The following is an 11,587-nucleotide window of genomic DNA, read 5'->3' as shown; positions in this document are numbered from 1 at the left end:
AGTCTAACACAACAGTCTTGCAATAAATGCTGGTTTAGAGAGCTGTTAAATGAACGTAATGATCTTTTTGGAGGTTTTGTTGTGCAACTGAACTGTTGTTTAACCTACCTTCATTGATATATGTAAATGGAGCCCAACATAATAAAAACACCTGTCAGTGAAACACATTACAATTCATCAGCACCACAAATTCCAAAATGATCTTATAGTTTAAACATCCCCTTTCTAAACAGTTTAAACAAGAAACAGTATGACCTTCATTAGATATAATTTATTGCAGGACTGTCGTATTATACTGAAATAGTTTTAGCGTATAAACTGGCAACTACATGGATTTTTTTGCATTGAATTGGGGTCTTAGCCAATTATTTCCCAATTTCTATAACATCTGTACTAAATGTGTCATCATTTGGTAGATGTTTCTTGGAGCACACGCGAAAACTATTAATATAACTTGTTTACTTCCAACTGTTCAATATGGCTCATTATTTAACCCTCTTTTTTAATTGCTGTAAGCTCCAGCAATTTTGAATGATTTTTTTCTTTCCTAGACCTAAAATTACAAAAAAATATGTTTTATATATATCTTACAGGCTAATTAAGTCAAATTATCACGTGCATGGACTAATGTAGTGGTACTCAATGACAAATGGCCTGAGGGAGCTTCACCACTAACACCTCACTTCTACTCCTCAGCTTTGCCTGTAATGAAGCCTCAGTGAATCTCTATTATCAAGGACCTACAATGGCAGACACTGAATCAGCACTGAACTGTGTATGCGTATTACACAGTGTAATGTCTAATGTGTTTAGTTTAATTTTACTGAACAATGAACAATAATATAAAAAGGAAACTAATTACCTAAATGAAACTAGAGCAGTTTGACATGACAGTGGCTGATAGATTTAGGTATAAATGTCTACTGGGAGTTTTTTTTATCTACACAAAAGGCTTTCAATTTGCCTCCACACACACAGACACACACACTAACACACACACAAACAAACACCCCTCAGATACCATGTGGCACATCTTACCAATCTCATTTAAGGACACGGCAACAATTAGAATGCACACACACACATACACACAAATAAGAAGGCACTAGTGACATTACCACGTGTTTGCGGCCTCTTTAATCCACATAGAAACACGCACACGGAGGCAGCTATGAGCCAACAATATTGTCATGACATAGAAATAGTGACTTGGCAGTGGGGCGGTTTCTTGGCCTAGTGTCTGTGCCATGAGCCGTACAGCAAAACAAAACAGCATCCATTTATTCTCCCATTTATTACAGACCTGTGGGTCTGTGGAGCCCCGAGAGAAGATAAAGAAGACTTTAACTCGGAGAGTGGTTGCTGCACAAAGTCCTGCCTGACATCATCCCTTTGAATATTTGGATATATTTGTTTTGGGACTGAACAGGATTACCGTAAGGCTTAAGTAGTTTTTACTGCACTGAGTGAGTTTAGCAGGAGAAATGGAGCCAAAGGAGCCAAGGAAGGACACAGGAAAGAAAAACAGCAAAAAGGTAAATTTCAGAGTAAGTAATACTCAGCTCATCAGAGAAAAGATTACTCTCTTTCTTTACTTCCAAATACCTAATGGTTGGAACACTTTTCATCACAATATTGTCACTATATCATTATATTACATAGAAATACATATTGAAGAACATCTCTCACTATCATGTGTCTGTAAATTTATACATTTAAATTAAACTGTGTATTACATTAAATCAGTGGTGAAAAGTAACGTAAAGTACATTTATTCATGTACTGTACTTGAATTAAAATTAGAATTTTTCTTCAGTAATTCCATATTCAGTTAATACTTAGTTCAGAGGGAAATATTGTACTTTTTACTCCAATGCATTATTTGATAACATACTTTGCAGATTCAGATTATTAATTCTGAAAATAATCAACAAATAAATGATGATTATTTATTATGATAATTATGATGAATTTGAATTAACCACACCTTTTCTAGCTGCAACATTAAAGTGATGTACTGATAAACGCATCAATAATTGTAATCCAATAATATACATTATTCTAAAATGGGCCATTCTGTGTAATGAGTACTTTAACTTTTGGGACTTAATACTTTTGTACGTTCACTTAAGTATAATTTGAATTGACGGCTTTTACTTAAACCAGACTGATTCTACACCATGGTATTGCTACTTTCATGTAAATAAAATATCTCAGTACTTCTTCCACTGCATTAGACATAATACATGTATTGCACATAATTGTGGACATTAAAGGTGTGCAGATATGGACTTAACTGCAAACGTGGGCTCATAGAACGTGTTCAGCAGAGAAGACACCAGAACAGATACAGTTTAGTGTTATGTGAGTGTAAATTGTCATGTCTTTATTGATGGCGCCATCAGGTGGCTTAAACATGTCAAGACACTTAAAACAAATTACCAATTTCTGCTTTGAGTGCATGGAAATTGCACACACTAGCCACACACTGCACATGTCTCTCTGTCTCTCTTTCAGGTGGCCGATCCCGTCAGCATACTTCCTAAAGGGGGAAAGGACAGATGGAAGGTGGACCTTGAGGACATGCTTGGCATCGCCGGTATTGTGGGCACAGTTCTCAACCTGCTGGTGGTGGTGTTGGTGTATATCTACACACCTATCTGACATGCCTACACAGACTGTATAGCTTTACTGGGAAGCTGTTGACTTTTGGATGGAATGGACAGATGTATAAATGGGATGTCGCCTACTTGATGGATGGCTACAAGGACAACAAGAAGGAAGGAACGGGATGCTGTGAACACAAGAGTGTTTTAGTCATAGACCGGCCAAATCACATTCTCTTATGTTGTTAGTGTTGAGGATAGTTTTTTTTCATTATATTTGTCCAATCTGATACAACCGACCTTTGTAGTTGGGTTTGTAACTGTGATTAGTTAACCTCAAAGTTAAAGTCCTTTTCCAAAAGGTGAGACATTTGGACAACACTGGGCAAATTGCATGCGTTGTTGATTTCTGTGTTAACTACAGTAACTTTCTTTCTTTTTTCTATTGTATCCGCAATATGGATGCAATGTATGTTAGTTTTCTGATTGTTGCCATTGTTTCCTGAAAATTAAAGTATAACCAATACATTTTAAATTATCACCACATTTACAGTACTTTCATTCAAAGCCACATCAATGAACCAGGGCAGAATTACAACTCTGGAGATACTTTTTTCTGATAGCAGTCAACACATCTAAAAACCTCTAACAGCATTCAGGTTTACCAACATGGCCATTTTTTTATTATTTAGTTGCATATATTTTACAATTTTAACAAACTGAAAAAAATAACCAAACATTTGAATGATAGCAGGAGAAACTTACACAAGTCTGCATCCTTGACCTATCACAGGGAGCCAGAAAAAAACAGCAAAGACAGAAAAGGATATGCCTTATAAAAATCATCATACAAGGGTTCAAAGGATTATGCTGTGGTATTTTACAAAGAACTGCAGGAAAGAAAATTGATATTGCAAATATTTTCCTATGTTCTATGTCAAAGTGAAACCCTGGAGGACAGCTGCAAAACACAGGATGACAGAACATCGTCTCTTGACAGATATATCCCAGAGTTCCAGACACAAGGACGGAGAATCTTGCCAGACAAATACATATTAAGTGTGTGATTGCTAAATATACATAAATTGTTTGTAAACAATGAAGTAAAGCCGTTTTTTTCCATTTTGAATTCTACTCTCTGATATTAAATGAAAACATACCCGTGACAATTTGTATATTTTAAATAAATATATATTAATGTGCTTCTTTAAGGTACAGGAGCAGTATAATTATATGGAGTACTGATGTTAATATCAGGCAGTATTTGACAGCTGGTGATGATGTCGATCTTCTCGGACACAGCCTTCAGGTCATCTAGGATTAACCTTATGCTGTGGGAGGCATTGATGATGGCGCTCTGCGAAGTATTCAGCTGAGCTGTTGCACTGTTCACCTTTCACACAAGCAATCAGAAAAAAACTCAAATGAAGGCATTACAAACACAACCAATTAGCTGTTACATGATGCTTATCATAGAATACAGCAGTTGTCTCTGTGGTAATGATGCAGTCTAAAAGGGCATTTTGGGAGACCTTTGTAGTCCTAATTCATATGTTTGACAATAAGTGTTCGGGGTCAAACACATCTTCGTACCTCTCTACTGGCACTGCCATAAACCTGCCGTAGTGTCTGTCCCACGTCAGAATACAGCAAGCTGTTAGATTCCTGCAGCTTCTGTTGCAAAAGGGTGTCACCTGGAAACAGAATTAAATACTAAAATGACCCAGAGCTAAACATCCATTGCATTGTCCCCTATTTTGATTGAAACCATACATGACAAATATGTTGAAATATGACAAGAAATGCCAAACACTGAAATGCATAAAGAATAGGAGCAGCTGAGACTAATTCTGTCACACAATCAGTATTAAGATTTGGATATTAATTATTCTAATTGTTACGTTGCAATAAGGCATTCCTCACCTTGTGAACTGTGTGTGGGACTTGGCTTGTCTTCCACTACCGACTGTATATCAGGATGGTGTCTAACCACGATAAGAGGAGGCAGGTCTCTCCTGAGTATCTGAGCGCTCTCCTGGCTCAGTGAGGAGGCTCGGCCCGCCTGCTTCTCCTCATCCTCACTGTCTGTTTCAGACGCCTCCCCAGGAACCTATCCCAGATAGATAGCACAGACAAAGCAGATTGTAGATTAATGTCAGGAGGGGTGCAGATATTAGTTGATGCTTTTGGAAACACACTTTTATCTTAATGTCACCCTCCAACACACACGTCATGCAAGACAACCTTAGCACCGACTGTGGCAGTTTGGGGAGCGGTCATGGAGGTGATGTAGACTTCATCATCAGAGTCTGTCTCAGAGGCCTCGCCCTGCACCACTATCTGGTACCCGCTGGACATGACTACACACACACACACACACACACACACACACACACACACACACACACACACACACACACACACAAAATAAAATGTCGTTAGCTACACTGAAAAAGGGTAACGTTTTAGATTGTTGCTGTAGCTAAATAGTGTTCCAGTTAGCTCAACAAGAATATATAACATAAAATAAGCTAAAAGCTAAATGCTCAAATATACAGTCCAAAAACCCCAAAACTGTCAAACCTTTGCTGTGATGAAACAAAACACAAATCACATGAGCAGTGAGGAAGTGGCTGTTTTCTGAGCTGTGATGTCACGTGACATTTTACGTCTCATACCGGGATTGGAAGACACGCCAACCCCATGCAAGGGTGTGTTTGTAATGAAATCGGCGTACGCCGACTTCAACGTAAAGTTCGGACAGGCTTAGTTAGCTAACAAAGCCACCACAATCAACATGTTTATTGATGTCCTCCATATGAGAACAGCATGTTCTATCACTAGATGTATGTTTTCTTTTTATTGTTGTGGTGGACTATAATCCGCCACTACCGGGTGCGTTTTCACGTTATGGGTTAACTCCCGCTAACTCCGCCTATGTGAATCTAAAGGTATACCCTGGTAGAAATATCGAGTTCAACCCAGAAAGCAGGGTTGTGTTTACTTCGTATAGCTTACATTCAGTTGACAGGTACAGTAAAATAACTGTTTACTATGTTTAATTTATTTAGATTACTCTAAGATATGTAATATACACATGTATGGGTTATGCTTATTGTCCTCATCCTCTGTCATATGCCGACAAAGGGCAAAATTAGACTTGGACAGTGGACCGCAAACAACACTAATGTCAGCTATCTGGCGCTAGCTATGAAGCTAACGCTAGCACCGTTAAGTGTTTACATGTTTAGCTAGCGTTACTGTTGATTTTGTTGTTTGAAGCACCACTAGCTATCGTAGGTAAGTTAAATAGTTATATTGGGCTGTATAATCACGTATGTGTGTTTGTCAGGAATGGCAGACGAGTCTCTGTTTGACTTTCTCCATATGGAGATCGTGTCACACATCTACAGGGAGCAGCAACCCAGTAAAGGAGAAATGGACAACAAGGTGTGTTCCATAAAGGCATGGTTCAATCATCATCTGAGACATAATATATAGCGTTAGAAAAATATTAGCCTAAAGTTAGCTACATTGTGATTTGTAATCACCTTGAAACACACCAGATGATTCTATTACAATATAATAGTGTAGCTTTAACATGGCCATATTACATGACATAACGTTATCGTACTAACACAGAAATGAATGAGCCAGTAAACAGCTTGCATTTTTTCTCTTCAGGACAGAGCTGTCTGTGTTTCTGTCCTTGAAAGCATGGGTTTCAGGGTGGGACAAGGACTCATTGAAAGGTAGACGGGCAACCACACACACACACACACACACACACACACACACACACACACACACACACGCACACACGCACAGAGATGTTATATGACTTGCATCCTCACTCATTTTGCGTGCCTGTGTGGATGTTTGCTCTGTCTAGGTTGACCAGGGACTCTCCCAGCTTCAAGGATGAGTTGGATGTAATGAAGTTTGTCTGTAAAGACTTCTGGACAAAGGTGTTCAGGAGGCAGGTTGACAACCTCAGAACAAACCATCAGGTAAAATAAAAGTTGAGAGTAGTCTTTCCACCAACAGGAATTCCAGTCTCTTTTGTGAAAATGTGACTTAGTTTGTAATAGATATCGAAGATAGTTATGGCAACGAAGAGCTTAGAGTGTCCTATTCTTCAGTAAAACTCAATTACGGTCATAGCTTACTTAAATTCCCTCTGAATGAAAGGAAATTAATATATACAGAAGCATATTCAGTGTTGGTTACAATCTGTTATTGTTTGTTACAAGGGTTATTACATACATTTATTTTCTACCATAGGGTACCTATGTCCTGCAGGACAACAAGTTTTCTCTACTGACTCAGCTCTCCAGTGGAAAACAGTACCTGGATCAGGCTCCTAAGGTTAGTGTTTTCTCTCTCTCTCATATTCCTTCTAGTGATCTATTGTCTGTTTGTTCATCTCACTTCAGTTTTCCATCTAGTGGACTGAAAAGCAATTGATTGTATTACTCTAGTACCAAAAAGTGATATTCTCATGTGTAATTGATAAAGTAAAAAATGGATACTTGGCGTCCCTGTTGCGTAACAGTATTGCCACAAAATATAATTTCATATTGAATGCTTTATCTCTCAGACTCCATCTTATTTTAGCTTTTGCTAATTTGCATTTGTGTGTGTTTACTCTCAGTACCTCGCTTTTTCGTGTGGCGTGGTGAGAGGAGCTCTGTCTAACCTTGGTCTTGACAGCGTGGTGACAGCCGAGGTCTCCGTTATGCCATCCTGTAAGTACTACCAGAATACCAGTCCCTGATTCTCTTTGTTTTGTGAAAAAGCGAGATAATATAACAGGCTCATCGGATAGTTGCCAAACTGTTGTTACTTATGCAAGGTGTCAGAATGGTGATGTGGTCAAGTGGGTCAGGACATGTACATGAGATTCTTGAGTTTTCCTTGACTAATGTACCTAATTTTGTTATCAATGTTTGAGTACCTCTGTTAAGATTCACACACATGTTTCACCTCCCCTTCATTTTGTCATGCCAGGTAAGTTTCAAGTGGTGATCCAGAAGTTGTGACCAACCTGATCCTCTCTGCTACCCTGGAGCTGATGAACATGGCCCTGTGGGGCTCCTTTAATCCTAAAGAGAGGATGGTAGTTCCAGTCCAACCACAGAGGGAATCAAACATCTCCCTGGTTTCCACAACTGGGTCAGACAGGATTAGCCTGGTTCTGCTGACAACCAGGTACCTGTGACAGGAGGGCTTAGCCCGGGCTAACCCTTTACATGTCGAACTTTGACACAGAACAAGATTTGTTTAGTTTCTTTAGCATTTTCATGTGTTTAATCATCATGACTTTATTTCTTATTTGATTAAAACAGTGTATAATGTTCTCAACTTTAGTTTTCCTGAAACAAGTGGAGCCTGGCACTGGGCCAAACCTTGAAAAGAAGTATTAACTGTCAGCGATGTTAATACAATAATGTGAATGTATAGTCAATCACAAGGTAATTTCATATTCTTTGTATTGTGTTGCAATGGCAAATGCCCAAATTGAGAGGACTGCCTAAGAAATAATTGAGAATGAAAAGTAATTTAGGATAAGACATCGACTGCCATAACATCTCTTTTAGCAGCCATCAAGATAATAGCTGGCGAGCCTTTGGAAATAATTACACCTGACACATCAGATTCATTGTTCAACACTTGTTTCTCTGCAGACACGGAATACTTAACCTGTTCCTGGTGCTTTGCTCTGCCTTGTAGCAGATTGCCTTTAGGAGCTGGGTGTTTCATGTATGCCGCTGATCTTTGGAATTTTGGTTAATTAAAAGGCAAAAGTGCAAATATAGAATAAGTCATTGGTACAGGAATGTGAGTCTAATTATGTTTTATTATCGGTGTGATAACAGTTTCTGAGCACTGCTCTGTTTTTATGTAGTAATATCACTTTTCAGGGTTGACCACTCAAACTGGGTTAAAAGATCATTTTTTGTACTAAAGTGTACATTTTTTGTCTTTTTGAACAGCATCAATGTGTACTATGTGGTATTGAGATTTTCCAAGCGTAGAGTAAGCTGCAAAGGTGTTTGGAAGGTGTTATATGGTTTTTTGAAATCATTTCACATGGATCTCTGGGTTACATTTGTTAATGCTTTTAATAAAAGTCTCTTTAAATATGAGTCCTAAAAAAAGTTCAAAACTGCGAAGCTGTAAGTTTGTTCTGGTTGTTCTAATTGTTTCATTTTACTCACATTAATATTTTCCCTAAATTGAACAATACTGTTGTGAGACAAACGCCACAAAAACCAGGACTTGTAATCAATAAAAGACAACACGATTAATACTGGTAAGGGGAAAAAGACATTCATCTCACCAGTAGATGCTGTGGTCTCTTTGTGCCACTAGAGGGACATACAAGGCTGTCATTATTTTCAGGAGTATTACTTTAACACTTTGCAAAGTTCTTCCCACTGTCTCCTCGTCTGTTTTGCCTTGTTCTCTCTGGTTTGTCTTTTTGATGTAGTCTGTGTTTGTCCGGAACATGGGACTACCTGTAGATAAACACACTTAGCTGTACAATGCCTTGTATATTTATTTTTTGTGCAACACAATCCTTTCTAACAATGAAGTAATTCTAAATAGTGTGTCAGAGGTGTTGCAATTCCTTTCATCAATTAGTTAAATATCTGTTATTGATTTAATTTATTGTTGAAAACACAAAACGTGTATATACCCTTTGCCTATTCTTCTTTGCATGGTATTTTTAGTCATAATATTTAAAACATCTATTTTCTATTTTAAAAATAATGTGGCATGAATTCAAGACTTCTAACTTCTAAATGACACTGTAAAGAACATGATACACACTGAAGAGTTTAGTTATATTGTTCTTATGTAAATAGAAGTGACCTTTTTTACTACTCCTCTGCATAACACATTCCCCGTGTGCATTAGTAGCAGCAGTAGTTCCATTTCCCATCATCCCTGCTTAAGTTACTATTTCTTTCATGTTGTTGATCCATATCATGAGCTTTGTATTAAGAGGCTCTACTGTACGTGAGCGCACTGCACTTCCGAGATTTAGAATCAAAGTTCTGTCCGACAGACTCAGCTTTTCAAGCAAACCATGGTTAATCTGAGTTAAGTTAGTGTTCACAATATGTTTACCCAGGTTCTGTCAAATCCATCATCAGATTTGGTACAATATTTTACACTATATATTTTAATCCCTCTAGATTTTCATTATAGTTACATTTCGGTATGGTGCCACGTGGACATTATTGCTGTAGTGTATTATGGTACTCACTCTGCTTTTGTTTTTTGGTCTCTGCTCTAGTGAAGTATCCCTGACTTTGTTCCAGTACTCTACTGCTATCAGTGTACTAGTTCTACACAACAAAGCTCTTTGCATGTAACTTTATGCATTTTACGCACTCCCATGTGTCTCTCGCTCAGGCTCAGGCCTGAAAAACTGCTGCGTGGGTGCTACTTTTCATATTTGCTTTTACTGCTGACAACAGTAATTACTGCCGGTATTATACGCACCATGTAATTTGTATTTCACCCTACTAGGAGAAACCCTGGCCTTGGTATTTTATTGAAAATTAGACATAATGGCTATTATGAATGACAACATCGCAGCAGGATTGTGTGTGTTTGTAATGATGTGGACAACTTCTCATTCACATACATAAACAAAGTTTATTCAATTAAGCACTAACTCTAAACGTCTTTAAACACAGCAGATAATATACACAGGCAGATATATATTTTTGGGATGTCATCAGGGTTATTTAGGATTGTGTTTGCAGATTTTTTACAAGAAGCCTGCTATAGGGAAACACTGGAGAGTTGACTCCATTGATGTTAGCATGAATGAGATGCAGTTAGCAGATTGGCAGTTAAAGCAGAGTATTCAGTAGGCAGATGCAATTTAGATTCTTCACTTGCCTCTTTCTGTCTGTTTTTTTTCTTCTAAGAAGCACACGTTGTGGTGAAAAAGAAGGAACAAAGCTAGGAAGGCAGCATATATAGCCTCTGATTGGGGTAAATGATTCCACCTGATGCATGGTCAGCTATGTTTGGGGACTTAACACAGCAATACAAACTGATGGCACTGACTTAGGGGAGAAAGTTCTAATATAAGAGTTGCTGTTGAATGCATAATGGGAAGTGTAGAATCCTTTTTTGTGGAGCTTGACCCAAGTAGGGATTAAAAGTCAGGAGGCTTCAGCTTCTGCTGCATTAGTTTTGATCATTCTTTTTAAAACTCCATCTCCTACAAGTCCTCCAACTTCATGGAGGTGCAACACTACATTCCCTTTATTATTCTTAACTTTGAGTTAGCTCTCAAACTGGGCTAAATCCTTACTTCAACATGGAGGCCCTCAAGACCAGAGTTGTTGAATGAACCGAGTAGACTGCCACTCAACCCCTGCTGATCTGCATAGTGCATTGTAGGTGACAGCAAGATGTGTGGATTGTGGAATTTATATTCAACTGTAGGACTGAGGAAAAGAGGAAGCCTAAGTTAGGCATCTGCATAAATGTGCAGCACCTGACTATAGCCCACTCTTTTGCCCGTTTGCTGCCATGTATTAAACACTTTGCCCAAATCCTCTCTGGACAGAAGAGACAAAAAAAACAGAAAAAAAGGGGATTAGAGAGAAAGTTTGGGAGGGGGCAGAATTGTACAAAGTAGGAGGAGGAAAGGGTGAGTTTGAGAGAGTGGGCAAGAGGAAAATGCGATGGAGAAACTAAATAGCCTCTACAGGAGGCTAGAGGGAATTGAAAGGTAGAAAAAATAAGTTTATTAGAGTTGGGGGGGGGGGGGGCAGAGTGGAAGCCTTGCACAAGAAGAGAAAGATGAAGTGAGTGAGAAGTTTCTCTACCAAAGTGTCTTACAAACAGTGTAAGATAAGAACAGTATAAAGTGAGGGAACCTGCAGAATGGCTCTGCAAAATTGAGGGATGATGTCATAGATGGTGAGAGTTCAGCAACAGCTGTTTTG

At 38.4% G+C, this 11,587-nt stretch overlaps 2 protein-coding genes and 1 long non-coding RNA gene across 4 annotated transcripts; 2 read left to right on the top strand and 1 right to left on the bottom strand.

The window, feature by feature from the left end:
* Positions 1 to 1,206: 1,206 nt before the first annotated feature.
* Positions 1,207 to 3,141, top strand: LOC117940747. Its single transcript, XR_004655811.1, has 2 exons — positions 1,207 to 1,535; positions 2,518 to 3,141. It is a non-coding gene; the product is annotated as an uncharacterized LOC117940747 (long non-coding RNA).
* Positions 3,142 to 3,238: 97 nt separating this feature from the next.
* On the bottom strand, positions 3,239 to 5,246 carry bloc1s3 (biogenesis of lysosomal organelles complex-1, subunit 3). Of its 2 annotated transcripts, none has more exons than XM_034865881.1 (5): positions 5,088 to 5,246; positions 4,851 to 4,969; positions 4,530 to 4,716; positions 4,200 to 4,300; positions 3,239 to 3,999 (listed from the first exon to the last, which is right to left on the bottom strand). In XM_034865881.1, the coding sequence occupies exons 2-5, from the start codon at positions 4,962 to 4,964 to the stop codon at positions 3,814 to 3,816; spliced, it is 588 nt and encodes a 195-aa protein (XP_034721772.1). In that variant the 5' UTR covers positions 4,965 to 4,969; positions 5,088 to 5,246; the 3' UTR covers positions 3,239 to 3,813. The 2 variants fall into 2 exon arrangements, with proteins under 2 accessions (XP_034721772.1, XP_034721773.1); XM_034865882.1 differs by having other exon boundaries at positions 4,851 to 4,966; positions 5,190 to 5,237.
* Positions 5,247 to 5,383: 137 nt separating this feature from the next.
* On the top strand, positions 5,384 to 8,778 carry trappc6bl (trafficking protein particle complex 6b-like). Its single transcript, XM_034865887.1, has 7 exons — positions 5,384 to 5,637; positions 5,959 to 6,056; positions 6,291 to 6,358; positions 6,499 to 6,616; positions 6,891 to 6,974; positions 7,261 to 7,354; positions 7,617 to 8,778. The coding sequence occupies exons 2-7, from the start codon at positions 5,961 to 5,963 to the stop codon at positions 7,646 to 7,648; spliced, it is 492 nt and encodes a 163-aa protein (XP_034721778.1). The 5' UTR covers positions 5,384 to 5,637; positions 5,959 to 5,960; the 3' UTR covers positions 7,649 to 8,778.
* The last annotated feature ends 2,809 nt before the right edge of the window (positions 8,779 to 11,587 follow it).

The sequence above is a fragment of the Etheostoma cragini genome, chromosome 3 (assembly GCF_013103735.1).
Source record: "Etheostoma cragini isolate CJK2018 chromosome 3, CSU_Ecrag_1.0, whole genome shotgun sequence".
In the NCBI taxonomy this organism is placed as follows: Eukaryota; Metazoa; Chordata; class Actinopteri; order Perciformes; family Percidae; genus Etheostoma; species Etheostoma cragini.
Note: the sequence above shows the minus strand (reverse complement) of the source record. Positions and strands in the feature narration are given on the sequence as shown.